Source organism: Lepisosteus platostomus, chromosome 12 (assembly GCF_059453375.1).
Source record: "Lepisosteus platostomus isolate fLepPlt1 chromosome 12, fLepPlt1.hap1, whole genome shotgun sequence".
Classification (NCBI taxonomy): Eukaryota; Metazoa; Chordata; class Actinopteri; order Semionotiformes; family Lepisosteidae; genus Lepisosteus; species Lepisosteus platostomus.
Window position 1 is genome coordinate 20,227,343 of NC_142622.1, and position 27,994 is coordinate 20,255,336.

At 46.5% G+C, this 27,994-nt stretch overlaps 1 protein-coding gene across 1 annotated transcript; it reads left to right on the forward strand.

The window, feature by feature from the left end:
• Window positions 1–27,960, forward strand: LOC148651256 (tyrosine-protein phosphatase non-receptor type 23-like). Its single transcript, XM_088601330.1, has 25 exons — window positions 1–235; window positions 6,153–6,227; window positions 6,475–6,602; window positions 7,471–7,547; window positions 7,965–8,014; window positions 8,310–8,441; window positions 8,656–8,736; window positions 9,995–10,126; window positions 10,376–10,423; window positions 11,558–11,614; window positions 12,049–12,107; window positions 12,981–13,060; window positions 13,393–13,507; window positions 13,669–13,734; window positions 14,099–14,244; window positions 15,870–16,175; window positions 16,989–17,143; window positions 18,276–18,427; window positions 18,786–18,965; window positions 20,230–22,702; window positions 24,118–24,302; window positions 24,397–24,501; window positions 25,947–26,085; window positions 26,291–26,404; window positions 26,494–27,960. The coding sequence occupies exons 1-25, from the start codon at window positions 152–154 to the stop codon at window positions 27,088–27,090; spliced, it is 5,736 nt and encodes a 1,911-aa protein (XP_088457456.1). The 5' UTR covers window positions 1–151; the 3' UTR covers window positions 27,091–27,960.
• Window positions 27,961–27,994: the final 34 nt, after the last annotated feature.

A 27,994-nucleotide genomic window follows, 5' to 3' on the forward strand; every position in this document is an offset into this window, starting at 1 on the left:
CCTGATTTCCTGTAGGAGTGTAAATGGGACATGACACGGTAGTCGGGAGAGCTCGGATGAAAACAATAACAATAACTCCTTAAATAAATAGATAGTGCGGAATAAAGAAAACAGAAGTACCCCGTTTACTTGAACGTCGATCTCGAACGGAATGGAGGCAGTGCCCCGCATGCCCATGATATGGCTGGATTTAAAGGAAGCCGGGGACTTTCAGTTCAGTCCATCCGTCAGGCAGGTGAGAACGGGGCGGGGAGGGTTGCTTGGGTTGGAACGGTAGTCGTGCACTCGCAGAATTTGCGCAGGCACGATCAAGCCACCCTCTAGGAATAACACGGGTGTAGTGCATTGCTTCCTTCGGTGCGGTAACAGAGTTTCTGTGCGATCTATTGCTAAGACAGCGAGGCCCGGCATGAAATGTCTGTTGATCGGAGCAGGGAGTGTTTTGACTCTTTGCCCCCCTCCCAGTCTACACACGCCTGTGTCTCCACCTCGTGCTTCTGGATCTTGGTTAATGGTCACCGTGTGCGACTGTGTCTTGAACAGTACTTTGTCTTGACGCACAGGTCGATGACTCTTGTCACTCGCAGGTGTTCAAGTCCAACAATGAACACGTATCCCAGCCCAATCTGGGCAGCTCCAGAAGAAGAGAAGGGAAATTAACTTAAAGCTTCGTCAGTCTCAGTCTAGGAAAGTCCAACTGAAACTGTTGAGTCTTTTGTTCTTCTTATATTTCATTAATGACCCCCCAATTAAATAATTTAATTGAAACAATATTGTCCCAGGTATTGTTTTCATGATTTATCACTAGTCTTCTCAGAACCTTATTTAGCTGCTTGTGCCTGTTAGTAGTTCTCAGCTCTTTCTGTGATCTGTTGATAGCTGGTTTTCCCTGCAGTTTCGAAGTGTGATCAGGAATCCGAGTAGCTGTGCAGCTTGATCTACAGAAAGTTAAAGGCCTTCTGTTCAGCTGGCAACAGACTGAGCAAGAGATTGCTGTAGCTGTCTTCTCAGGTGAACTTGCTAGACTGAGCAATGCACGAGGCTGTAGATGTCTTTTGTTCCAAAACTGCGAGTCAAAAAGAGTCAAATTCTGTAGGAAGCTGGAATATTTTTATTTTTATAGTGTGAAAGTAAAATGAAATCGTGCTCTGTGTGAGTTCTGAATTGGAGAATAGGCCCAAACCTTTTTTTCCAGGTGTCTGGCCTACAATGGCATGCTGTCACAATCTCTCAGCTGACACTGGTGACACAGCTTCTTTTTCAGGCAGGAACATTTCAAACATATTTTAACATATTCAAAACGTCCTCCCAGAGGTCTTAGAAACAGAGCGTGCCTGTCTGCATTGTTGAACTGGAATTTGAGGTGATGTCGCCTTACAAACAGTTTGGCCCATCTAGCCCATGTGGTATATCTCAGCCATTTCTTGACAGAAGCCAGGGTTTCAGTTTCAACAACATGGGTGGGTAGTGTGTTCCACACTCCTACCACCCTGTGTGTACACTAGTGCCTCTCGTTCTCTTTTTAAAATAATAATAATCAATCAGACACGTGTATGACACACTGTGGTTAATGTTTGTGAGTTAGTGTTTTGTGGCTACCCAGAGGGTTAAAGGTAGAGAAGTTAACCATTCTGAAGCACGAGACCTGTACTGTATGAGACTCTTGACCAATTCTCTCATTTTACTGACTTACAAATCCTACATTGAAATTTAGTTCTCCGTGATAGTTTTATTTCTAAGCACTGAAACTCAAAATTAATTATTTTAATGTGACATTGTTTTATGTTAGAAACTATTCTTAAGGGAAAAAATGAAATATGCTGTTTGCATAAGTATTCAATCCCCACATTTAAATGTAAAAGAGTTGTGTGGAGTCACAGATGTGCACTGTGCCTCTGTAACATAGAATGACAAATATGAACAACACTGCTAAGTAAATGGACACAGATTGCAAGCCTTGGGATACAAATCTAAAATATAATAAAGTTTCCCACAGTATTTTTTTCTACACACTGGTAGATTTTTTTTTATTTTACTTCTGTTGCATTTATTATTGAAATTTACCACAATATCAGGCAGGTTATCAAAGCACCCCGCACAGATGCACGTACAGATCACCACTGCCCGTCTGAATGTCTGATGCCCTGACCACATGGGTTTCACTGTCCTGTGTCCTTAGTCGGAAATTGCCCTGAGCTGTCCAGATTCAGACTCTGCAGAAGATCACACTTCAAACCTTCAAGTCTTGATCACACTTCGAACCTCAGATCTCTGTGTCATGTGCCCTGCTCAGTGCTGGAAAATCTGGTTGCAGTGGAGTATGTCTGTGAAATCTTCTTTCAATGTGTCTGCAGTCACATAACGTTTCCCTCACTGTACTTTCAGTGCTGCTGTTACTGGTTAGATAGGAAGGCGAGCCAGCCTCAGTGTCATCAAGAACTCTGTGCTCCATCAGCACAAAGAGCATGAGAATTGTTTCTGTGTAGTACCCCTGATTGGATAGGCAAATCTCAAAAGCTGTTCAGCTCTGCATACATTGCTGTGTTTGAACAAGTGGAAAGAGATCTGCATCAAATAACTGGCTTTTCATTTCTCTGTCTCTGGAATACTATATTTTTACTCCTTCCCATCTAATTCTTCAGCTTGGTTACTGTCCATTTCCCTCTTTTTAAATTTTAAATTTTAAACTGTCTTGTCTTGAGTTTGAATTGAATCCCTAGTGCCAAAATCGAATATTGCTTAAATGTGCTTTGACGATGTTCAGAGATCTGATTTAACATATTAAAAACTCTAATCTTTTCTGTGACTGTTGTCCGTCTGAAGGGATTGTAAACCTTTTAAACACAAGTTCTGTAGTGCAATTCCTTGTTACAAATAGCACTTCAAAATGAAGTTTCAGATGGTTACAAAGTGTGTAAGACAGGCAAACGAAATCTAAGAAAAGTAATGCATTTCAAGACTGCAGGGTAAAACCATATGTTATTAGTTTTAGTTTTTCGAGACACAAGAGTGGATTAGTGCATAATTTGAATAGTGAACTGAGTTTCAGACCAAAGAATACAGAAAATAAAATCAGGCCACTATGATAGAAGTACTGCGCAATAAGAATTAGATCTAAGATAATATAAGATCCCTTTTATTGGGCATATACAATTTCTTGTATTAGGAATTTGTCTTTTCGCATACCCCAACTTGCTGTCCACCTGACACACACACAGGGAGAGAAGCTTGGGGTCAGAGTGCAGGGTCAGGCATTTATACGGCACCCCTGGAGCAGGTGGGGTTAAGGGCCTTGCTCAGGGGCCCAACAGAGTAGGATTCCTCTGCCGGCCGTGGGATTTGAACCGGCAACCTTCCAGCCACAGGCACAGATCCTTAGCCACAGAGCCACCGTACCACCCCAATAAGGGTTTGACCACATGTTTAACAACATTCCAGGGTTCCACATATGCAGTAGACAGCTCCATTTAAATGACACCAAGATAATTCAAGATACAGTTCTGCCAGAGAGGGAGTGGGGGGACTCCATGTGAAATATGTTTCTGTCCGTGATCACGTGAGCCAACCAATTTCTGCTTCTGCGAGAGGTTACGAGTGATGTCAGCCTTCAATAAAAATACATCCTTGTCAAGAAAAGTAGACAAGGGGGTAGAAACCTCATGTTGTTAAGACGCGATCACTCCCATGACCAGGTTAAAAGGTACCTATCATCAGATCCCGTGAATGGCGTCCATTAGAACATTTCAGTGGATCATCCAAAGATGAGGACCTGTGGATGCTGAATTTATATTCTTGTGGAAATTGTCGTGTGGGAAATCTCTTCAACTGTAACATTCAAATCCCTTTTCCAGTCAGTCACAGCTGCTAACAGAAAAAATAGATGGAACAAAGTAAATGTAATAAGGAGTATCTAAATCCCTTTACTTTTCCAAAATGAGAAAGAGAGTGCCTGGGAGAGGTTAATGATTGTGAAACATAGGAGAAGGGAGATACCACGTTGTCTGTTAAATCCCAAGTTGTATGTCTTGTATCTCTTGGCTTTGTCAGGCCTCCTGAAATTACCCAATAGGTGAGACTGTAACGTGCGTGAGTGATGGTGTTTCTGTGCTGCTCTGACACTGTGGGTTAGGCTACTTGTCCCTTTGTCAGTTAGACTAGCTGATTGAGTGGTCTTCTGTGGAAGGGTGGGGTGTCTCTTCCCACCAAATGAGCCTGTCAGCTTCATACTGCAAAATGTTTGTCTCTTAAAATTCTGTGTAGTCCCATCAATCAACCACCATTATTAATTGTTATTAACGCTGAGCCCGAATGCATCTACTCTTAATCTCCCCTTGTCATCCGCTGTTCTGCCTTTGCCGGTGTGGTGTTTGATAACACGTAAAACAAATGTGGAATCGCTCAGGTAAAATAAATGGTTTGCGTGTGATTTTCTTTGTGTTCATCAATAAAGAATGGCTGAATGACATCCAGTGATTTCTATCCAGGTGATTCTTAATAGAGATTGAAGATCAAAACCAGTTCCTGGTGTCATTGCTAGGGTATCTGTTATTCCCCTCCTGGTAGAGGTGACTGCTGAGAGGAATGTGGACTGCTTAGTCAGAGCCACATGACTGGGGCTGCTCCAGTCCGCAGCACTTGAGAATACTGCTCACGTTGATGATGTTTACTCATTGTCTTGCTTTTTACAGCGATTTCCCCTTTAGCGTAGTGGGCTGATTTATTTGATTATGTTTTTTTCTTTCATTTTGGAGCTGGAGGGTTTTACTTGTATATGTTTCATTATAAATTCTGTTGCACAGGCTTAATGAAAACCCAAGAGAAACTTCAGTATTTATTGTGCAAGCCTGGTTCAGCAGCGGTTAGACAGTGCAGTGGCAGTCAGAGAGGCTGGGCTGGGCAGTCAGCACAGCCTTCTTCTCTCGCTCGCTCTGACTGGTATGCTGATGTCATGGCCCTTGTACTGAGGAGTAATCTGATGGCATCACGTTCATGCTCCATGACCCAGTGCACTGTGTGGAAAGTGTTGCAGTTTAACAAATCAGATTTTTGTCATGTGGGTGGTCTCAAAGTATGGATCTTCGGCCCGAGCCCTGAAGAGCCCCAATCCAACAGATTTTGTAGATCATCATTAAATCATCAATCTCTAAAGACTAACTGGATTGGGGCTCTAGCACCCAGGTAGGGAGGGGCTGGCAGAGACTGAGACATTATCATACTTTGTTTTTAGTGTGAAGCTTAGGTGTAGCTGAGAGACTGTATACTTGTCAGTTTAACTACTACAACGCAATCAGAACTGCAAATGACTCAGAAAGTCAGGGAGGACTGTATTAACACCTCTATCGGGCAACATGAAGACTTGTCAAATGACGTGTGATGTTTGCATTTGCTTTGTAAGTAATTTAGAGTTGTGTTCAAATTTATTTTTGCAAAAAAAAAAATACAGGTTTCAATGTTTCATCAAACAAGTCCTACTGTATCAGGTCACTTAATAAAAATATTCGCATTTATTTTAAAAGTTCAGTTTTCATTCAGTCCTGTGTCATACCCTAACCCCATGTGATTTCTTTTTTCATTTTTATTCTTTTATGCCCAGACCGTTTTTGTACTTAATTTAATTTGTGCATTTGTGTCTGCCTGTCGGCAGGAGTAGGACATATCTCCCTGATTCAGTGCAAGTATTTCAGTAAACTGTATTTATGTTTCCAGCTTAACAAGGTCAGTGATTTCCAGGGGAGGTCCCAGTCATGCCTGAAATTGTATCTTTTATTTGCCTTTTCACAGTGCTTATTATGTAACTTTAACCTCACTGCATTAGCTGCATTCAGGGGTCATGAATGCACTGAGAGTGCAATTGCAATTATTTTAAACCTGACAAATATATTTTCTCAGCCTCTCCCTGGTTTGTTGGATTATGTGAAAGTCAAGGACTTGCAGCACATATCACTAAATGGAGAAAAGAACTTGTTGTTTCTTGCCAGCGCAGATGAGGAGTAGTGCTTGCTGTTTATTGGAAGGGAAATGTGCTTGAAGTTGACGTCAGGATGTGTGTTGGTGGCTAAAACCATCTAATACTAATAATCTGTCCCTCTCTCCTGGCAGAGGAGGGTTTGGGAGCTAAAAGGCTTGTCTTTCTTTGCTCTCTCTCTCCTTAGTTCATCCTGAAGAATTATGGGGAGAACCCTGACAGCTACAACGAGCAGCTGAAAAAACTGGAGCAGCTCAGACAGGCAAGTTCGGTGGCTGGACAGGCCTTTGCAGATCAGTCCTCTCACCTGGGCTGTGAATCTGTTAGAGCAGCTACATTAGTGTTTCGGTAAAGTGAGCACTGTGGGTGAGAATGACCCGTTGTGTTCCTCCGAATAAAGCAGTAGAATCGGAGCACATTATTTCCCTACTGTGGGGTTGGACGAGCACACTTTGAGGCGCGCGTTGCAGTGCAGTGTGCGTGACGGGTGCCGTGTGTGTCTCCGGCAGGCGGCGGTGAACGTGACGCGGGACTTCGAGGGCTGCAGCACTCTCCGCAAATACTTCGGCCAGCTGCACTACCTGCAGAGCCGAGTACCCATGGGCTCCGGACAGGAGGCCGCCGTGCCCATCTCTTGGTGAGTGAATAGCTGCCCCCAGCTCGTGTCCCCTTGCCTAACCCCAACTTTTTACTGGAGTCTGGACTCTCCAGCAGATTGGTAGGGCTAAATCCTGCCTTTCTAGAGATGTGCTGTTGGCTTACTATTCAAAAATAGTAAAGAGTTGAACTCGTGTTTCATTTACCAAGCTTATTAGGGTATGGCTTCATCCATCCATCCATTTTCTAACCACTTTTTGCAGTCCAGGCTTCAGGGGAGGCAGGCAACAAGCGCAAGGCAAGGTACGCCCTGGACAGGACACTAGTCCGTCACGGGGCACACATAGATACAAACATGCACACACTCACGACAGGGCCAGTTTTCCCAGGAGCCAGTTAACCTTCCAGCATGTTTTCAGACTGTGGGAGGAAACCATCACACCCGGACGAAACGCACCCAAACGCAGGGAGAACATGCAAACTCCACGTGGATAGCACCCCAGTAATTAAACCCAGGCTCACCGCACTGCAAGGCAGCAATTCGACTGAATACATTAATTCTAATGGTACGGCGTTATGTTAATGATATTTCCTAGGTATTCAGGCACCACTACTGATTTGGATGTCCTGTATTCTTTTAAACTTCAGTGCAGTGTTTTGGGGCACTTCACATTTTGAGCTCCTGTGCTGGACTCACCTTGAGGCAGCTATTTTGCGCTGTACCTACAAAAACCCCAGCACAGTTCTGCGATTCACTGGCCGCTGCAGAGCTCCTGGTGCAGCCTGTTGTGTTCAGGCACTGTGTGGTGCTCGTGCCTGATGAAGATGATGATGATGATGATGGAAACCCTTTGCTGTACCCTATTTCTGGGTGTCCTTTGCCTGATGTATGCTTGTGTCTTTTCCAGGACCGAAATCTTCTCTGGAAAGACAGTTACTCATGATGACATCAGCTACGAGCAGGCTTGTATCCTCTATAACCTAGGTGAGCAGAAGGCAGCAGGAACTCATCTTTGTCACATTGTGCCTGAAGATATTTTGTATGTGGGGCCCTTTAGCTACGAGGATATCACGAGATCCTTTTGCAGCTGCTAACTAACAAGTGAATATTTGCTGTCAGTTGCAGCAGCACTTCCACATCAAAATGATCAGACAAAAAGCAGAGGATAATTATATATCTAATGTCACACAGGTATCCACTATGTGCTGTTGTCTAACTTCAAGATGTTGCTTTTGCCACAGATCAGAATTAACACTATAGGTAGTCAGTGCAGTATAATACAAAATCTAATACCTCAAAAGAAACAACTCCTTTAATTGGGTAAGTGCACTGCACACTGGAGTCATTTGGGGAAATTATATATTAGCTGTATGGTTATTAACATTGTGTGCTTTCCCCCAGGGGCTCTGCATTCCATGCTGGGAGCTATGGACAACAGGGTGTCGGAGGAGGTGAGCTGGGCCTCAGAGCCTCATTGTCTTCGCTGAACTATGCCACACTTACACTATATCATTTCAGCAAGTGTTGTGTGCAGTTCCCTTATGGTTCAGGTAGCGTGGGTTTTACAGTTTGTGCTGTGCTTATCTGAAGGGTCTCCTTGACTCTTCTTCTTGCTTTAAATGAGTCAGCGCTGTCCCATTGCCCGTCTCTCTCTTCTCTCTGAACGTGTCTTTGTGTGTCTCCCCCCCCCACATCCGTTTTCATTGACCTTGTGTTCTTTTTCCCGGTTTTGTTGTGTCTTGCCAGGGCATGAAGGTGTCTTGTACGCACTTCCAGTGCTCAGCTGGGGCTTTCTCTTACCTGCGGGACCACTTCAGCCACAACTTCAGTGTGGACATGAGTCATCAGATACTCAACCTCAACATCAACCTCATGCTGGTAAGACTCAAGCTCTGGGTCTGAGCACCTGCATCTTTGCTGTGCTCCCTTATATCCAAACCAGGTGTGGCATCAGAAGTACAGTTAGGTAAATGTTTTACGTAAATGGGACTGAAGTAAAGTTATTGAGCCACGTGGTGTGTTTATATGTGTGAGTGTACTGTGAGATTAACAGAGCCTTCCTTTCCTCTGACCTCTGTTCTGTGCATGTCAGGGCCAGGCTCAGGAGTGCCTATTGGAGAAGTCCATGCTGGACAACAGAAAGAGTTTTCTTGTTGCCCGTATCAGTGCCCAGGTAGGTCCACCCCAGCCTCTTACAAGAAAGTACTTGTATTTGCAATGTCTCATTGTAATTTTTAGCATTCTGGGAATGTTATTTTAACTCATTCTCTGCCAGTGTCCTTTTTTTTTTCATGATCCCCAAAAAGCTTTAGAAAACTGGAACAGAGGTAGTGATAATGAACGTTAGGGATGATTTGCAGAGAAAGGTAGCGATATTTTGGTGTGTGTTAAGTACAACAAATATTATGTCATGCCACATACAGTGTGTGACAGGATATTTATTGAGAAATATTCTGTCTAACAAGAAAAATGAAATGTACAGATATTTACCTATATGTGACTTGTAGTGTTTAAATTTTAAAATAATGCTTGTCCTAGTGTGTTCCTTGAGTATTGATGGCACACAGGCAGGAAACACATGCCTATCAGGAAACAGACCCTGTAGGCCATTCAAGACGAGCCTCCAGGCTGGGCTACAAGCTGGAGAACATTTTTGGATCTCATTTTGGGTGCTGTAACATCCATCTGGATGGGGGGGGGGGGTCGAAACTGCATATTTTGTTATATTTCGTTTTGTAAACGCAAAACAAAGCACAGAAAGTGTTACGGTTTGTTCTAATGAAATCGTCCTATTACAAAAGCTTCACTGTTATGATTTGTTGATATTGCTTTTAAAAAGGATATCAAACACTTTAAATTCTGTCCTTGAAAGGTGTCATCATGGTCTTTAGAAGTCCTTGAATGTTGTGTTAGAAAGGGTATATGTATATATTAACTATATTTTAACTTGATATACACATACTCACGAGCTACGATACTGAGCATTCTAAATTTTGTTTGATGTGACCGAACAAGATCACATCGTTTATTTGACTTTAAAATGACTTTTAATAACATGGGTTAAAATTGGCTTGCTGTTTTTAATTCACTAAATGTTTCAGAGAAAAATCAGTCGACCAGAAGGGTCCTGATTGGGTCCTGATTTGTCACAGATCTCTGCTTTGGTCTGATTGAACTAAGTCACTTCGTTCCAGTCTCGCTCTTTTCACTCAGCCTCAATTTTACATGGATAAAAGCAGCTGGATGAGATCCTGAGAACCACCAACTGGGCTCGATGGGCTGAGTGGCCCCTGAGTGGCCCCCTCTCGTTTTTATGCTCTTCCCTCAGCTACAGGGTGTGGGCAGTCTTAACCCTGTACAGGACGTGCTCTTTGTCCCTGAGGCTCCACTGTGGGAGGGGGATGTCTTCTGACTCCTTGTGCTTTGCGCAGGTGGTGGATTATTACAAGGAGGCTTGCCGTGCTCTGGAGAACTCAGATACCGCCTCCCTGCTGGGGAAGATCCAGAAGGACTGGAAGAAGCTGGTGCAGATGAAAATCTACTATTTTGCTGCGATTGCACACGTAAGATTGCCCTGTCCACTTGCGGCGAGGTTTAGGCGTCCAAGTTAGATTGGGACCCACCTGGACACAGCGGACTGTGAGCTCGTGGGTGGCAGCAGCCGGGTGCATTAGGCTTTGGCTGGTAACTTGTCTGTGTTGTGCTTTTGTCAGAGTGGGGATGGAATCAGGTTGCTTGAGAAGTACTGTTATTGTGGCGTCATGTGGCATCATATGTAAAAGCTGAATTTCTTAAAAAACATTTCTTTACAGCTCCACATGGGCAAGCAGGCAGAGGAGCAGCAGAAATATGGAGAGAGGGTACGTCCCTTTGCCAGTGGCTCTATTTGATCTCGTCTATAATCTCTTGCTGACTATGAGTGTGCACCTCCCTAAACAATATCTTTATTCAACGAATGGTTTAAACAGTCAAGGTCAGGTAGACCTGAGCCCTAGGTCTCGCTAAGTTGTTTTATCCTTTGGCTTAAAAATTATCAGTAGTTTTATACCTCAAAATCTTTAGCTGTTTATGTATTGAAAGTCAATTGAAGCTCAGTAGAAATGTACACTAGGAGTCATAGCCTTGTGTAGTAGGAGAGGTTTGCCAGATTTGTCTGTTATGATCTCAGCTAGATATGATCCTGAGTGGTTTATACGTTCTCGACATCTGAGAATTCAACGCTTGGGAATTCGCTCGTACAAGGTTTGGCTGGTCTGACAGTCTTGAACACGAGCAGAGCGGGATGAGACCCAGCTGAAGGTTGTTAAGGGTAATTTTCAAATTAGCAGTGTAGCACGCTAGGATAGAGACAGCTCTAGCTAGTGAGTGAGACTCTCCCTGCCCCCTGACAGGGAATGACAGGCTGGAAGTGAGGCTCACGGTTTTATTGCCCTTTCGTTTCAGTGGAGTGTGCTAATCATGGAGGCAGAGAATTGCAGGCATCTTCTGGAAGCAGAGGGAGAGAATCCTATTGTTTATTTTAGCTGATTACTATGTGACTACTGTTGTTTCTTTTAGTTGATAAATGTTACTTTACTTACCTCAAAACCAGTGCTTTAGTACTTTATCATATAAGGGAGAGTAATTTTAACCACACATACTGTAAACTGTAATACTGAATTATGTGATGGTATAAGGTGATATGAGAATTTGGCTTTTTTCAACGGTTCTCTGCACCAAACACTTGCCAGTGTTGAGACCCTACTGTATTTTAATATCCATAACATTTTAGTGCTTTTTTTAAACTGTATTTCAATCCTTAAAAAGATGTATAGATCCAGCTGGCAATGTTAGTAATATTGCCCCCACAGGACTGGCACACTGTATTTGGTTTTTTGCCTCACAGGCCGATGTATACAGTATTTCTTTTTCCGGATTGTGGCCTTTTGATGGTTTATCAGAGAATCTCCTTTGAAAGCATTTTCAGTGTGAACTTGTGGTGTGTTTCTGTGCAGCTGGCGTACCTGCAGAGTGCTCTGGACAAGCTGAGCGAAGCAGTGAAACTGGCCAAGGTAGCGCACTCTCTCCTGCTAACCACGCACAGACCAGGCTGTAAAGCAGCAAAGAGATCAGTGTTGTACAATAAACTATCAAGCAATCCAGCTTCCAAACCTGAAGAAGCCTCAACAGCTGGAGCTTTTTCTTCCTACAATTTAGCTTGGATTTATCCTTTACTTGTTGCCTCACCAGGAGACAGCCAGCTGTTAAATTCCGATATTGGTCAGTGGTGTATAGGGCTGTGTCTTATGAGGATAATGTGTGGAGAACTCATGTATGACGTTCCGATGTTGTAAATGAGCTCTTGGGCAAAAATATTATAAAATATTATCCGTGTAGTCTGTTTTGATTGCAGCACTTTCTTATCGATAAAGATTTAAAAAGACATTCTCCACCCCTTAAGAGAGAAGTAGTGAAAGTTACTTACTGACCTTTTCCTCCGGAGTAGGGTCAGCCTGACAGCGTGCAGGATGCCCTGAGGTTCACCATGGATGTCATTGGAGGAAAGTAAGACTCATTCCTTACTCTTCTATGGTGTCAGGCCAATGTGTGTACTAGAACTGGTGTAATGGTAGATTCTGTGTGAGGTTGTTGTGTGACTCTTCAACAAAAGAGAGAACATGATGTGAGTCAGTGAGTTGTGGGTGTATCATCTTTCTGCAGTTTTGGGAAGGGACTGACAGCTGACAAACCACTGAGTCTCCCGGGCAGTTCTAGCATAGTCCCTCACCTGTACTTTATTTCCCCTCACAAGGGGACTCAGTCCTCCAGGCAGGACAGCAAGGTACCACAGTTCACTGAAGGACCAGGCAATGGATGCCTGGAGGGGGGCTTTGACTGCAGACCACTTCCTGTGGTGTGTGCAGATCAGAGCTGTTTAAATGGGAGTATAGTGCAGCTGGGCTGTAAACTCACCTTGATCACCTCGCTGCACACAGGTCAGCGCAAACACATCGTGCAGCGCGTGGCAGGGTGCTTGTGCAACTCCTTTGTAACCAGGCACCCTGTTAAAAATGGCAGAAGAAACTGCTCGGGGCAAAGCAGAAAAGCAGTTTGTGCATTCAGGTGGCATGGTTTCCCAGAGTTTTTTAGCACTGATGGGGTGTAAATTAAAGTCAGCATTTATTTAAGACAATCATTAAATAAAATGGAAATGTTCAAAAGACTCAACATACTTTAACATATGGTTGAATGTTAATTTGATAAATTGCAATACATAAGCAAATTAATTGTTATTAAACCTTTTTTACCACGTTTGCAAATTCAGGCCTTTGGTGTACTACTGTAGGTATTGGGTACTCACTAACTCTGTAGTTGATGGGTGCAGCCCTATTCCCCTGTTGAGGGTCTCCCTCTTATGTCCATGGCCTTTCTCCCTAGATTCAACTCTGCCAAGAAGGACAACGACTTCATATACCACGAGTCCGTGCCAGCCCTGGAGACCCTGCCCTCTGTCAAAGGTATGCTTTCAAGGACTTCTGGCACTCTGTGCCTCTCTGTACAAATCTAATATCAGATTTAATTTGTTAAAACTTCATAGAATATGTGCATCTTCTATAAAAAGTTAAAAAAATGTTTTTCTAAACATTATCTTATAAAATAAGAAAAAAGCAACAGTAAAAGTGTCTACTGTTAGTTTACTAGATTTCACTTCTACGGAATTTGTGTTAACGTCTAGTGCTACTAGGAATGGTCTCTTCTGATTTTTTTTGTATTTTACAAATCTTGCCGAATCAGGGATATGTCTGCTTTATCCTTTTGGTTCATAATAGAAAGCTTAAACTTCTTGTAGGGGCCCCGCTGGTGAAGGCTCTGCCTGTGAACCCCACCGACCCCAGCGTCACTGGTCCTGATATATTTTCCAAGCTGGTTCCCATGGCAGCCCATGAGGCCTCCTCTCTTTACAGGTAGGCAAAGGAGCAGGGCGGCAGAGTCTCTGGGGTCTGCCTGCCTGGATAATTCGGTAGAATTTGAAGTCACTCTTTTATGTACGTGAACTTTTTTTATGCTGTGCTCTCTGCAGTCCCTCCCCCCTTTCCCTCTAAATCTGTCTTTCTCTTCCCATCAGTGAGGAGAAGGCCAAACTGCTGCGCGATGTGATGGCGAAGATTGAGAGCAAGAACGAGACTCTCGAGTGAGTGCAGACAGCTCTTCTGCAGGGGTTCAAGTTAACAGTGGACCTTCTTACACAGCTGCACACAACATACGTCACAGGATCATAGCCTTCTGAAACACATATGTCACAGAAAACCTCTTCTGTGTGTGTGAGCATGTTCTGAGTTATGTATTGCAGTGCTGTACATACAGAAAAGCTAACATAGTCTTCCCCATCGCGGCAAATCCTAATTGTGGTCTCAGTCTGATTTCCTGGCTGAGAATCCAAAATAAGAAGCTCTTTATGCTGCAGGGCAGGATATGGAAGTGATCTGTCTCCACATCCTTCCATCTCGGTGTGCTGGTTTGTGTCTCTACATGTCTGCTTCCCTCTGCCCACGCAGACAGTTCATGGATTCCTTGCGGCTGGACCCCGACACAGTGGACAACCTGGACATGTACAGCCACATCCCGCCTGTGCTCATGGAGAAGTGCGCTGCTCTGAGTGTGCGGCCCGACACGGTGAAGAGCCTCATCCAGTCCATGCAGGGTGAGCTTGATCGCACTGGAGTGCCACCCACTCTGTCACATTGCAGCTAGGGCACTGGAACAGCGCCAGCCCATACGTTGATTCAGCATCTGTGTTTGCTAGCTAGGTTTTGCACACCACAAGCTGCCTGATGTATGGTGTAAGCCTTTTAATTGCCATTTTTCTTGCCTCTTGGTTTCTGTAGCAGCCCCTTTCATTTTTCTCCCCGATTTGCTTGGACCAGTTCTGTAGCTTAACTTCGTGAAATTCCTTTTAGGATTTTGGACACCTGAATCATTGCCATAAAGTTGTTTCTGTGGCTGGCCTAAAAGATTGAGGTCTTTCAGCGCACGTCGCACTTTTCACTCCATAGAATTAATGTCATTGTAAACATTTTAAGCTCTTTCCAGTGCAGTAGTGACTTTTGCATAGTACAGCGTTCAGAATTAAACTGTTTTGTGAATATGCAAGTGATTTATATAGTTTTGCTATTGACACACTTAATCTGCAGTCAAAACTTTATAGTATATTTAAGCACTGTTGGCCCTGTCTAGACATTGTCCAAGACATAAATCAGCTTTAACACCTAGGACCTTTTAGATCCTTTTAACCCTCAGTACCTGCATTTGTTATCTGTTATTTCTTGCCAATAGTCTCTTCTCTGCCTTGTCTGCCCATTATTGCTGTGTAAGTCCATTCGCATGTAAAATACTCTTAATTCCATGTTTGCTACATCTACAACAGTGTGTGGTGTCTTCTTTAAATGTATTTAACTTGCTAATTACAGGAAAATCTCTTCTTCTGTAAGGAGTCGGACCTAAATATCCCTGCAAATGGGAAATTTGTTGAATATTGTACTCTACAACAAAAGGGAATTAGCTACAGTCACAAAACAACCACATTTTCAATCTAAACGCAAGTATAATGAATGCAGTGTAATGCAAGTACAGCTATATAATGCAATAAGCAAGTAATATCTAGTTTAAAAAATATGTAATATGTTTGAAAATCACATATCCAACAACAGTGAGGTGGTCTAGCTTCTTGATAAACGTTGGAACTGTTCCATGCACTGTTCCACTGTTTACCTCGTCCTGTTTCTGTTTCTCTGTGTCCTTCTTGCTGTTAATTCTTCTTGCATATATTGCTCATTTCCTTTCATCCTTTTAATTTGAGATTAAATTTACAGTGCCGTGAAAAAATACTTTGTATTTTAGGAAGCGTTTGGTTGCAGTCATTGCAGCTAACGATAGCGCAGCCAGTTACTAAGTGTAAGGGGGCAATTACTTTTTCACACAGGGGGGATATGGGTGTTGGATAAGTTTGTTTATTAAATAAATGAAATAATAATAAAAAGGTGCTATTTGTTCACTCAGGTTCCCTTTATCGAATATTGAAAATATTCAGTGTCACAAATTTGCAGTAATAGAGGAAATCAGGAAATACTTTTTCATGGCACTGTATGAATTTGAAAGCCCTCTAAAATACTTCATATCATGTACCCGGCTGGAATTTGCAACATGGCGGCGTGCTGATGTTCTGACGAGCGATTCAGGCAGTTGAAATGCTGTGCTGCGCCCTCAGCAGTGGGTTGTAACCGTGTCTCAGCTAACCGGTGCCCTCTGGCTGGGGCCCTCTCTCCTCAGTGCTGTCGGGCGTGTTCACGGACGTGGCAGCCTCGCTGCAGGAGATCCGAGACCTGCTGGAGGAGGAGGAGGCCCGCGAGGCCCGCCTGGAGGAGGCCCTGGGGAAGCAGGCTTTCCCGCCCGCGCCCCCGGTCCTGGCCGAGCTGCGCCGGGATCTGGACAAGTACCTGGAGGCCCACGAGAAGGCCAGCTTCACCAACACCGAGCTGCACCGCGCCATGAACCTGCACATCAACAACCTGCGGCTGCTGGGGGGGCCGCTGGACAGCCTGCGCGACGCCCTGCCGAGCCCGCAGCTCAGCGAGGGTGAGGCCGCAGCCTGAGGGCCGTAGTGTCCAGCGGCAGTGGAGATCAAGGGCAGGGGCTGCAAAAGGAGGGGTTGGAAAGTCTGTAAATTTAAGATGGGCATTAGGTTCTGTCTACATTAAGGTTATAGAATCAGTTTAGCTCCGATATAATAATTTCTTACACTTATATAGCGCTTCTCTGGACACTCCACTCAAAGCGCTTTACAGGTAATGGGGACTCTCCTCCACCACCACCAATGTGCAGCATCCAACTGGATAGTGCACCAGTACACTCACCACATCAGCTATCAGTGGGGAGAAGAGCAGAGTGATGAAACCAGTTCATAGATGGGGATTATTAGGAGGCCATGATTGGTAAGGACCAATGGGAAATTTGGGCAGGACACTGGGGTTACACCCCTACTCTTTTAGAGAAACGCCCTGGGATTTTTAATGACCACAGAGAGTCAGGACCTCGGTTTTACATCTTAACCGAAGGACAGCGCATTTTTACGGTATAGTGTCCCTGTTACTATACTGGGGCATTAGGACTCGCATAGAATGCAGGGTGAGCACCCCCTGCTGGTCCCACTAACAGCTCTTCCAGCAGCAGCCTTAGTTTTTCCCAGGAGGTCTCTCATCCGGGTACTGACCAGGCTCACACCTGCTGAGCTTCAGTGGGCTGCCAGTTGTGATTGCAGGGTGATATGAGAGATGTATTCTTGTCCTCAGATTTGCACGGACTCTCACTGTCTGTGTTTTAGTGTGAGAGCGAGCCCGTATTGTTGCTCCTCTGTGGGCGTGTCTGTTGAAGCTGCCTGTGTCTGTGCAGAGGATATGGCGGCCCTGCAGACCATGAAACGGATCCTGGGAAAGGTGACGGAGATGCGGGAGCAACGATCCTCCCTGGAGAAACAGCTGCGGGAGCTCATCCAGCAAGATGACATCACCAGCGTGCTGGTCACCACTGACCGGGCAGACATGAAGGTGCTCTGCACTTGTCTGATAAACTGTCCCCTTCAGGAGCCCTTCCAAGTTTAAAAGAGATATGGACATAAACTGTAAGATGTGACAAAATATCAATCTCAGAGTCCCTCCTTTATTTCATCTTACAATGTGCTCTTGGTTTTGATGTCCCTGGATGTCTGTTTCGTTGTTAAGCTTGCAGTTGTTCATTGGATAGGTGTTCCTAGTGTTCCTTTCAGGATTTCAGGTATTTGTAACCCACCATTGATTTCCTCTCTTCAAACTTCAAAGAAACTGAATTACTTTAAACTGTGAATGACGAGCATTTGGAAATATCTGGAAATTATCAGTTTTTCTGTGCTGTCAGTTTCTTCTTAGGCACTTGCTATGGTAAAGCTGTGTCGATGAATAAATTGAAACATTTCTGTTTAACTGCATGTTCAGATTTATTTAAAGGGGAACTGCAATGCTATTTTTATACTTCGAGGTAAGAAAGAATCCGCACTGATGAGTGCGTTTCAAACCATGCTAAAATTAAAACGTACACAGTAACTTGTAAAACTTCCAGTTTACATCACAAAATAGATGAAGGCATGCATTCTGCGATTCAGAACGAGGTAACAAAACTTCCAGTGACGTGATGCAGCCTTATTACATTGTAAAGAAGCAGGCTTGTAAATACATCTCTTTTAATCCAATAGAAATATTGGTCTTGATATTAAGACAGTTTTGCCGACAAATACTACTTGTAAACTCTGCATGCATTTCTGTGGTGAAATGTCTGTAGCACAACTTGTACTTATTCGCTTCTATATCACGTCACATTAGTCATTATGGAGACTAGTGAGCAGGAAGGGCCGAATCATGTCGCAATTGGTGGGAACTCGAATGCAAGTTTGCTACAAAATGGCCACTTACATAACTTTCACAAAGTTCACAATTTTGTGCTTAATTTGTAAAATCTTTCATTATTCCCAATAAATGTATTTTTTTAGAGAGATTTAATAACTGGTCTAAGAAAATGGGACTGCAGTTCCCCTGTAATGCACCTGAATTAAACAAAGGGTCTCTGCTGTGTGGAGGTACAGCTGGATACCAGTGGTGTTCACTGATAATTTCCAAACACATCAACTCTTTCCATTTCTTCTTTCAGAGGTTGTTTGAAGAGCAGCTGAAGAAGTATGAGCAAGTCAAGGTGTACATCGACCAGAATCTGTCTGCCCAGGAGAACATCCTGAAAGCGCTGACCGAGGCCAACGTCCAGTATGCCTCTGTGCGCAAGAACCTGACTGACACAGAGAGCAAGTAAGCAGGCACTGCAAGAGAGAAGGCTTCAGCAAAGCAAAATGTTTGGGATAGACAAAAAGGCTTAGGGATGTCTGCTGTTTCCTGTCTCAGGACTCAGTCTTGTATTTGCCTGCAATGGCGTTTGATACTGTATGGGCAAGTTACAGGTATACCCCAATTAAAGTAGCAGTTGATTATCTTAACATGCTTATCGTTTGAAAGATTCTTTGTTTTTTGTTCTGTTACTGAATTGAATGAAATGTACAACGGTCATGGGTAACTTTAAGGACTGCTGGAGTTTGAGGTGACTTCCACTTGTGAGATGGAATGCTATATTGTGCTGTCAGTAGTGACAAGACTTGACGTTTCTGTTCAGGTGGAACACCACAGTGCAGACTCTGGTCTCCTCCTATGAGGCCTATGAGGACCTGATGAAGAAGTCCCAGGAGGGGAAGGAGTTCTACGAGGACCTGGAGGCCAAGGCGTCTCGCCTCCTGGAGCGAGCCAAGGCTGTTAGCCAGGCCAGAGAGGAGGAGCGGCAGCAGCTGCTGGAGAGGTGAGGGAGACGCAGGGCATGCTCTGCTCTCTGTCTTCCACATAGTGGGGATAATGTCTAATGGATAATGGATTGGATAATGTATGGTTTCATAAATTCTAAAAATGTTCTACTTTATACTTAAGAGGACTGCAGTCTGCAGTGCGAGAGATCATTTAAATCCAGAGAATACAGGGGTCACATTTATTCACACCCATCTAGCATTTTGTAAAGGCTCCTCTGGCAGCAAATTCACTGAAATGATGTGTGATGTGAGGTTCAGGCACTTTTGAGGATACTTTTTCGAACCATTTGTCTAGGCAGAGTTGTTCTAGGTCCTTTGAGCACTTGTTTCTGTTTATGAAATGCCTTCTTGAGCTCAGACCAAGCTCAGCGTTCGAGTGGATTGAGATCTGGAGATTGAGATGGATATTTGAGAAGATCTGTTGTGTGTGCGCTGTTGATGTATGCTCTGGTTCATTGCCATTCTGGAATGTCCAGTTTCAGCAGAGCTGGAGTTACATGGCAGAGGGTATCAGGTGTTTTTCCACAATGTCCTTGTCTCCTGTCCATACAGGAGTTCATGGTTACCCCTTTCTAAACCAGGGATCAAGGGCCAATAGATAACCCCAAAACACAGATTCCAAATCCCATCATTTCCCAGGAGCATGCTTTCTCATCATGAGCTTTACTTTATTATGCAAAAACATACCACTTATTAACATACCCACAAAGCTCAAGAGGCTTCTTGTTGACCATGAACACCACAGTAATGTAGTCAGTGTTGAATGATGGTTTTCCACTTTGAATCGAGCTGATGGCAGTGTGTGTTTGAGATCTCCAGCTATTGCCCTTGGATTTATGATTGCCTCTCAAACTACCTGTCTCACTGTCTGTGGTGGCAAGATCCACTTGCATATTTTTCCATAGCCGTGTTGACACAATACCCGTAGCCTCAAATGTCTTCGTAAAAGACACGGAAAATGGAAAGATTAAGCTTTGTGTGGATTCTTTTGTAACAATTCTAAAACTTGTGGAAGTCGGTGACCATTTGTCACAGTTTTTGGAGAATGAATAACATACTGTATTTTGGGCTGTCATGCTACAGCTGCAGTGCCATCTAAACAGGATTCAAAGTACAGTCTCTCATTATATGTTTCAGACTGGAGAATAACAAGAGAATAAAGTAAGTTCAACAGAGGGGTGATGGTTTGGCTTTTGCAGATGCTTTTCTGCGTCAATGTCTTAACATTTCCCATCTGTCTCGCTGACCATCTTTCTACAGAGAGATGCAAAAGAAGGCACCCCCAAGGCCGACAGCTCCCAAGCCGCCCCTGCAGAAGAAGGCCTCAGACATGGACTCGGGCTCAGCTGTGGAGGATCCTGAGCTGGCCCAGCTGAGCGCAGCCATCCTGGGGCTGGGGGGAGACCTGCCAGAGGAGCTGCGCAGCCTCCCGCCCGATGCCCCACTGCCGTTCCCCAGGGGCACTCGGCCCCCTGCCCCCGAAGTCTTCCTCCCTGGGGGCACAGGCAGCCCCCCTCTGCACTGGCCTGGCGCTGCCCTGTACAGCCAGCCGCGTTTTCCCAGACACGTGCTTCCGCCTGAGGCCCTGGCAAGGCTGCCCCACTACGCTCCTCCCCAGCCGCGGGGCTTCCCCCCTGCCAATGCGGCCCTGCCCAGTGGTCCCCACCCTTTCCCTCCCGCCGCTCCCCAAGCCCCCTCCGCCCAGCAACCTCCTAGCTCTGCGTATGGCCTGCCTCCTTCCTCCCAGCCCTGCAGTTCTGTGCCCAGCCCAGCAGGGGGTGTTATGCCGGTACGTCCCTCCACCACCACTGTGGACAGTGTGCAAACCCCCATCCCCAGCTTCACCCCTGCCTCTGGGCAGCCCAACCTAGCAGCCCCCACGATGCTGCCCCCACCCCAGCCACAGATGCCTCCTGCTCGGTATGGGGCACCCCCTCCGATGGGCCAGTTCCCTTCTTACCCACAGCCTGGAGTGCAGCTCCAGCAGCAGTTCTCCCAGCTGCCTGCCCAGTTCCCCCGAGCCATGGGGCAGCAGCAGCAGCCAGCCATGCAGTCTTTCTACCAACCTCCACCACCTCCGGGGGCCCCTCAGCACCTGCCCCAGTACCCCCAGTATGTGCCACAGCCCAGGCAGCCGCTACCTCCTCAGTTCCAGCAGCCGCCAGCCTTCTCTGGGCATCCTCAGCATCACCTGCACCCAGTGTTGCCTCCCCAGCCTCAGCCTCCCTACCTTCCACCAGCCTCCCTGGCTTCGCAGCCCAGCCTGTTGCCGGTTTCCCATCATTCGCAACCTCACCTTACTCACCGTCCACCTCTTCACCTCTCCCCTGGGCCTCAGTCTCAGTTGCCTCCAGCTTCTGTCCCTTCACAGCCTCAGGGAATGAACACACGTCCCTCGCAATCTCACCTCCCTCCTTCTTCGAACGCTGCCCAGTCTCACCTGCCCTCTGCCTCACAGCCTCCGCTCCCTCCTGCCTCACAGCCTCACCTCCTCCCAGGCCAAGTCCCCCCTCAGCCTCCATTACCCCCAGCCTCCCTGCCTTCCCAGCCTCACCTGGTCCCCAGCTCTCTCCCAGCACAGCCTCAGTTACCCCCCGCCTCCCAGCCTCTCCTCCTTCCCGGCTCCGGCCCTTTACAGACTCAGCAGCCTCCTGCTTCCCAGAACCCCATGCACCTACCCCAGCAGGGCCTTCCTCCTCAGCCAGGGGCACTGTGCTATGCTGCTGGAGCGCCCGTCATGCCTCACCAAGCCCCACTGGCAGCCTCGCAACAGCAGCCCCAGCCCCTGGCCCCAAGCGTCTCCACACCCGCTCCGGTGGCCTTCCCCGCCCCTCCTGCTGGGGGTATTCCTGCTGTCTCCCTGCAGCACCCTGTACCCCTGGGGCCGTCGGGAGGCCTCCCTCTTTCACATCCCCAGCACAACCTCCCCTCCTCTTCAGGGGCTTCTGTCACCCAGACACCTAGTGTCATTCCTGCTTCCTCTGTCCCCTCCCCATCCCCCTCCCCCTCCCCAGGGCCGCCCTCCTTGGGCCTCGTACCACAGAGACCTTCTCCTTCCCTCACGCCGGTGGGGACCCACCTGACTCCGCCGGCCTCAGCCTCTGCAGCCAGCGGTGCCTCGCCAGGCCCCTCCGACCTCTTCCAGCGCCCCGCCTCGAGCACCGACGACCTCCTGTCCTCCAGCCCCGAGAGCCAGCACGGAGGCGCCAAGGCCGCCGCCAACGTGCTGCTGCCCACCAAGGCCGACCCCCAGGACGGCCAGCGGAGGAAGAAGGCCGAGGGAGTGCGGCTGATCGAGGGCGACCCTTACCAGGCCCCGGAGCGCGTCTCCAAGCTGTGCGCGGAGCTGGAGCGATTCCGAGGCACGGTGCTGGCCTTGGAAAGGCCCCTGTCCGCCGTAGGCGGCCCCACGGAGCTGGACGCCCGCTGGAAGGAGCTGCAGGACCAGCAGGAGAAGGACGCACGCCAGCTGTCCATTGCCATCGCCCGCTGTTACACCATGAAGAACCGGCACCAGGATATCATGCCGTACGACCGGAACCGTGTGGTGCTGCAATCAGGCAAGGACGACTACATCAACGCCAGCTTGGTGGAGGACCTTTCGCCGTACTGCCCCCGGATCATCGCCACACAGGCGCCGCTCACTGGTACCGCCGCCGACTTCTGGCTCATGATCCACGAGCAGAAGGTATCGCTGATCGTCATGCTGGTGTCCGAGCAGGAGCTGGAGAAGGTACGATCTTCGATTCAGGACCGTGCAGCTCCTGCACCTTCAGTTCAGCGACTGACTTTAGGGTACTTTACAGAAAAAAAACTTCCAGTTCTGAAACGGGTCTCAAGATAGTTGTACTGTAGGCTCAAGATCGCAATTCAGTAAGGAGTTCCATAGATAAGGATCAGAATTGTACTGGATATAATGTGAATGTTTTGTTCATTGTTTTAAAACGCATTGACATTTGTACTCGCATCTGCTTAATCGTTTCAGTATAACATTTCTCTTTTAAAAATTAGTTAAAATTGCCTGTTATATTTGGCACACTTGTCCCAAATAGCCAGCTGCGTGTTTCTTGTGTCTCGGCTTGGAGTTCCACAGCTGCGCAGGGAAGAGAATGAGGGAGTTGCCCTCCTTTGAGCTGCTGGGGTGAGAGGTGTGTCCCTCACGGACAGCACTGCATGTCTGTCAGCGCCTGTGAGGCTGCTGAGAACAGAGACTAGTCCCACTCCACGCCTGATGGTGCTCAGCCAATTGCGCATCAGCAACCAAAAAATTCCTGTTACTGTGACTTGACCCCAGCTTGAACCCGTGCTCACAGAGCACCTGTACTCGGGTGACCACTTTTACCAGTTGAGCCAGTAAAGAGGTCCCTCAGGTCAACATTCCTGCAGCCACAAGCGAAACTTGTCCTTGCTTGTGCTTTCTTGTAGTGATTTTTCTCTTCTTGCACCTATATTGTAGTGTATTTTAAGATTTATAGTTATATGTTAAAAGAATGTTTTGTGCACAAATCCCTGTTCATCTTTTAATCACTGGAATTCATATAGGTTTGTATGCATACAGCATCTCTCCCTGACTTGTGTATATCTGACTTCACGGTCCAAGCTTCCATAAAGTACGGCAATAAAATTCTTGAGATACAAACATGTATGTGGGTTGTGTTTGTACCACTTGGCACGCAGAGGAAAGAGACCGCCATCTCAGTCTCGTTCCTCTCTGCCTTGTGTTTGCAGTGGCACCCTTTCAGTCAAGAAATGTTCTAATGATGTGAAAGGTGACATTTTGTATCATTACAGTACTGTTGAGAAAGATAAGCTTTAAGTGAGAACATACCTTATACGACAGCATTCCAACCTGAGTAAGGTTTTACAGAGCATAACCCTCTTGCTAATTGAGTTGACAGTTTTATGGCAGCCACTTGAAGATTACAAATGCAATATACCGCATTGGATTTTAGATGACATTCTGATATATTATTTTATGCATTTGCAGTGCACCTACTTTTATACAGCTTTATCAAAGGTCAATATATCTGAATAAGTTTGTGTTTTCTATAACTTGATACCACAGTGCAATGTTTTATGTAAAGTCAGCAAGTAATGCACATTATCAGCCAGCCTGGCGCCTAATGACACTTTTCTCTAACTGTTCAGCAAAAGGTGCTGCGATACTTTCCATCAGAGCGGGGCCAACAGGTCTCCCAGGGTCCCATCACCCTGACCCTCACCACACAGAAGGTGACCCCCACTCACGTGGAGCGTATGATCGGGCTGCAGTACCGTGACCAGAGCCTCAAGCGCACCATCATCCACCTGCAGTTCACCTCGTGGCCGGAGCTGTGAGTATCCACACACCCAGTGCAGGCACGACCTCTCCCCGGCTGCGTCTCTTCCGCGCTCAGCCCCTCTCTGTTTCTCCCTTCTTCTCGACAGGGGGCTGCCTGACAGCAAGAGCAATCTCATGCGCTTCATCCAGGAGGTGCACGGACACTACCTCCACCAGCGACCCCTGCACACCCCTGTTGTAGTGCACTGCAGGTACGGAGGCCAGGAAAGGCTACGGTCATAATGTGGAGGGGACTGGGAATGTGGCAGCATCTGTTTCAAGTTGGAAGAGCTGCAGTGTTTTGTACTTTGCATATGCAGGCATGTACTTTGCATATGCATCTGTGTGATACGTAACCCTGCTGTATGTCATTTTGCACTTACGTCTTGATTAACTGAGGATTTCATAAGAAATCCCCACAGTTAACTCAACGGACTAATAGCCAGAGCTGTTATGTCCCATCACTTGAGTTTTTAACCATTACACTGTGTCACTGTAACATTAAATGCATGAGCAGTGTGGAAAACAAATTGTAAACCTGTGAGGCAGCGAACGACTTGGTTTTCACAAGACCACGATCTGAAAGTAGTTGGTGACTCCTCTCTTTTGTTCTGTCCATTGTTCTTTGATTTTAAGTTCAACAAAGTTCCAATTCAGATGCCATTCCTGTGATTTCTGCAGAGGTAACAACACTGTTCCCATATTTCCAGGGACAGTGTGCATGTGTGCCCGGTATATTCTGCACATGCGGAATATCACTGATATATGAAGGGCTTCGCTTCCCAAATCTTTGATCGCCACAGCTGATTTCAAGTACTGTCATTCTCAACTCTGGAAGCTGTGTGTTGCGGAGTGTGGCATCGGCTGTGTGGTCTCCCCCAGGGACAGCTCTCCTCCCCAGGACAGAGCTTGAAATACAGTCGACTGTTGTCTAGAGGACCTGTGTACCTCTAACTCAGCAGTTCTGCTGAAACGACAGTGTACACTTCAGGATTTGATTTGAGTGAATTCCAAAACCTCATGCGAAACGGTTAGCATCTGAGAACAGTCTTAAGATGTGTGGGAGGATGCCTGGCATTTGTAGAAAAGGTTAGTTGTTTTCTTTTAGGCTGTGACCTCATTTGGCTCTGGTAGGCCCTATGCAGTATAAAACATGAAGGGTGGCTCAGGATAACTCTTCATGATAAACGTCCTTTAGCTTTTATGTCTTCTAGGGTATGTCAACATCTTCATTTCGTTGTTTTTAATTTGTTAATTTGTTAAGCTAGAGGGTAATTCATTTTAAGAAAACATACAGTACAGGATATTTCCCGGTTTATTTTTCAAGCACTGCACAAAAAAGAAAACTAATTTGAAGGAGGTCTTCTATCTGAAGTATTTTTTTACCAAATAAGATTACCAATAAGAAGTGGTTGTTTGTGCCAAATGTTCACAATCTCAAGGAGTGTGGGGATCTTTATTGCTTAAAGGTTTGCCTAAACAGTTCTGCTTGGCTATCTTCAAGAGGTTTTTTGAGATAACCTGGTTGGGAACAGATTGATTTGTACTAACATGTTTTTGAACAGGCTGAAAATGGGGGGTTAAGCGCAAGTAAGAGAAATGGGAGCTGTGTTTGAGCAGTAAGAGGACTTTCTCCATTCCCACTGTTTCTCTGCAGTTCTGGCGTGGGGCGTACTGGGGCGTTCTGTCTGCTGTATGCTGCTCTCCAGGAGCTGGAGGCAGGGAATGGCATCCTAGACCTGCTGCTGCTGGTGAGGAAGATGAGGCAGCAGAGGAAGAACATGCTGCAGGAGAAGGTGACAGCCTCACACAGCTCTGAAATATGGGCACTCTCTTATACACACTAACGTGCGGGATTGCTGGAGAAGGGGGTTTTGTGATTAAACACCAGTTACAGCACTCACAGGAGTTCAGCTATTGATGAAACATCAGACTGGGTCTTGGTTTGCTGTTAAGTGTTCTAAGAGTTAACTGAACTGACCTGGTTTCTCGATCCTGCAGCTACACCTCAAATTCTGCTATGAAGCTATTCTGAAACACGCAGAGCAGGTCCTGCAACGCCATGGTGTCTCTCCTGCCCCCTGCAGCAAGAACACCAGCAACACCGCCATGAAGGTACAGATCTGCCTTACACATTTTAATGAGAAAAAGATTCTGACCTTTACTGATGTGTCCTAATCTCGTTTTTTTTTCTTCTTTTGAAGCCATATTCGCGTCAAGAAACCCAGGACATCGTCCTGGGGGGAGACATGCCGATCAGCTCTATCCAGGCCACCATCGCCAAGCTCAGTATTCGCCCCCCGTGCTCCACTGTCGACCTGGCGCCGGAGCCCAGTTTGGAGTCGTCTTCAGTTCAGCTCGGTCTCTCCTCGCAAGGTGGCCTGGAGCCCAGCAGCTTGCCTGCGCAGCCCCAGCTTGATCTCTCTGTGTCTGCCCAGCTCACGGAGCCCCCGTCCCCCTCCCACACCCCCCCAGACCCCTCTTCCCCCAGCAAGGCTCATTCCCCCTCGCCAAACCACAGCAGCACTGAGGTTGCCCCCGGCAACTCCAATCACCATGGGGATGTGCCCCAGCCTCAGGCCCCGCCTGTGACTTCCTCCTCCTCCTCCTCGTCTTCGCTGGAGCTGCTGGCCTCTCTGACAGCTGAGGCCTTCACCCTGGACAGTGGCTCCCGTGGAAAACCACGCATCAGCAAGCACAGCTTCCTGCAGCACCACAACGGGCAGGGCCTGCAGGGGCCGGCCTCGGAGGACGACCCGCTCAGCTGCCTTGACCCGCTGTGGACACTCAACAAGACCTGAGCCGGCGTCTCCTTTCCCTTCCTCCTCTTCTCTTGCCCTTTCTTCCTGTCCGTAGCTCTGTCCTTCTCTCCGAGTCCGGGACCAGTTCAGTGCTCCAAGCCTTGACCCGGCTGGCGGCCCAAACCGCTCCAGCTGCAGCTACTTCCCTCGCTGCCACTGGGACCACAGAACTATGGGTTAGTCTCTCTGTGTGTCTTGAACAGATGGTGCGAGACCTCCACTCTCTCTTCCCCCTTAGTGCTCAGTGTCCAGTTCAGAGAGTGTAAGACCCCCTCCCCCCCGCTATCCCAGCATGTATATCTGTGAGCTGTGCTGCTGGCTGTGCCCGTAAGTCACTGAGGAGAGGATTGTGGGAATCAGTCACTCATTTCTCAGGGCGGCATATTGATGTGCATGTGTTCTCTTCCCCCCCCTCTGGCTGTGGAGATGCGGTATATAACCAGAGTAAACACGGATTCAGATGATCTAAGCTCCAAGAATGGGCTGAGCAGCAGCCAACGTGACAGTAGAATTGTTGAAAAGCAGGAATTTTGAGGTTAAACCCCAGTGGCGATGCATGTTTTGGCTCACTCCAAGGAAAGCATCTTCTACTTGTATGTATGAGAATACGGGGCTAGAATATGGAAATCCACAGGAGCTCACCTGTTGCACACTACACTATACAGTACTAGTTGGAACCATGTTTGTCTTTATGTAGATCTAAAGCATAACTGGGAAAGAGTAGCGGCTTTCATGTAACTGGGGGAATACTCTATTAACCAGGGGAATCGTTACCATTCTTAATCAGATGTGAATCAGAAGACTTAACACTTAAACGGTTTATGGTATTTCTAAAACTGTAAATAAAAATTAAAATATTAACAACTAAAATCAGTGTCCTTTCTTTGCTGTGAAATGGTTATGA

Coding starts and splice junctions, on each gene's coding strand:
- LOC148651256 (XM_088601330.1), top strand. CDS start 152: ATGGAGGCAGTGCCCCGCATGCCCATGATATGGCTGGATTTAAAGGAA. Junction 236..6,152: donor TCAGTCCATCCGTCAGGCAG/GTGAGAACGGGG, acceptor CTCTCTCCTTAG/TTCATCCTGAAGAATTATGG. Junction 13,508..13,668: donor GAGGCCTCCTCTCTTTACAG/GTAGGCAAAGGA, acceptor TCTTCCCATCAG/TGAGGAGAAGGCCAAACTGC.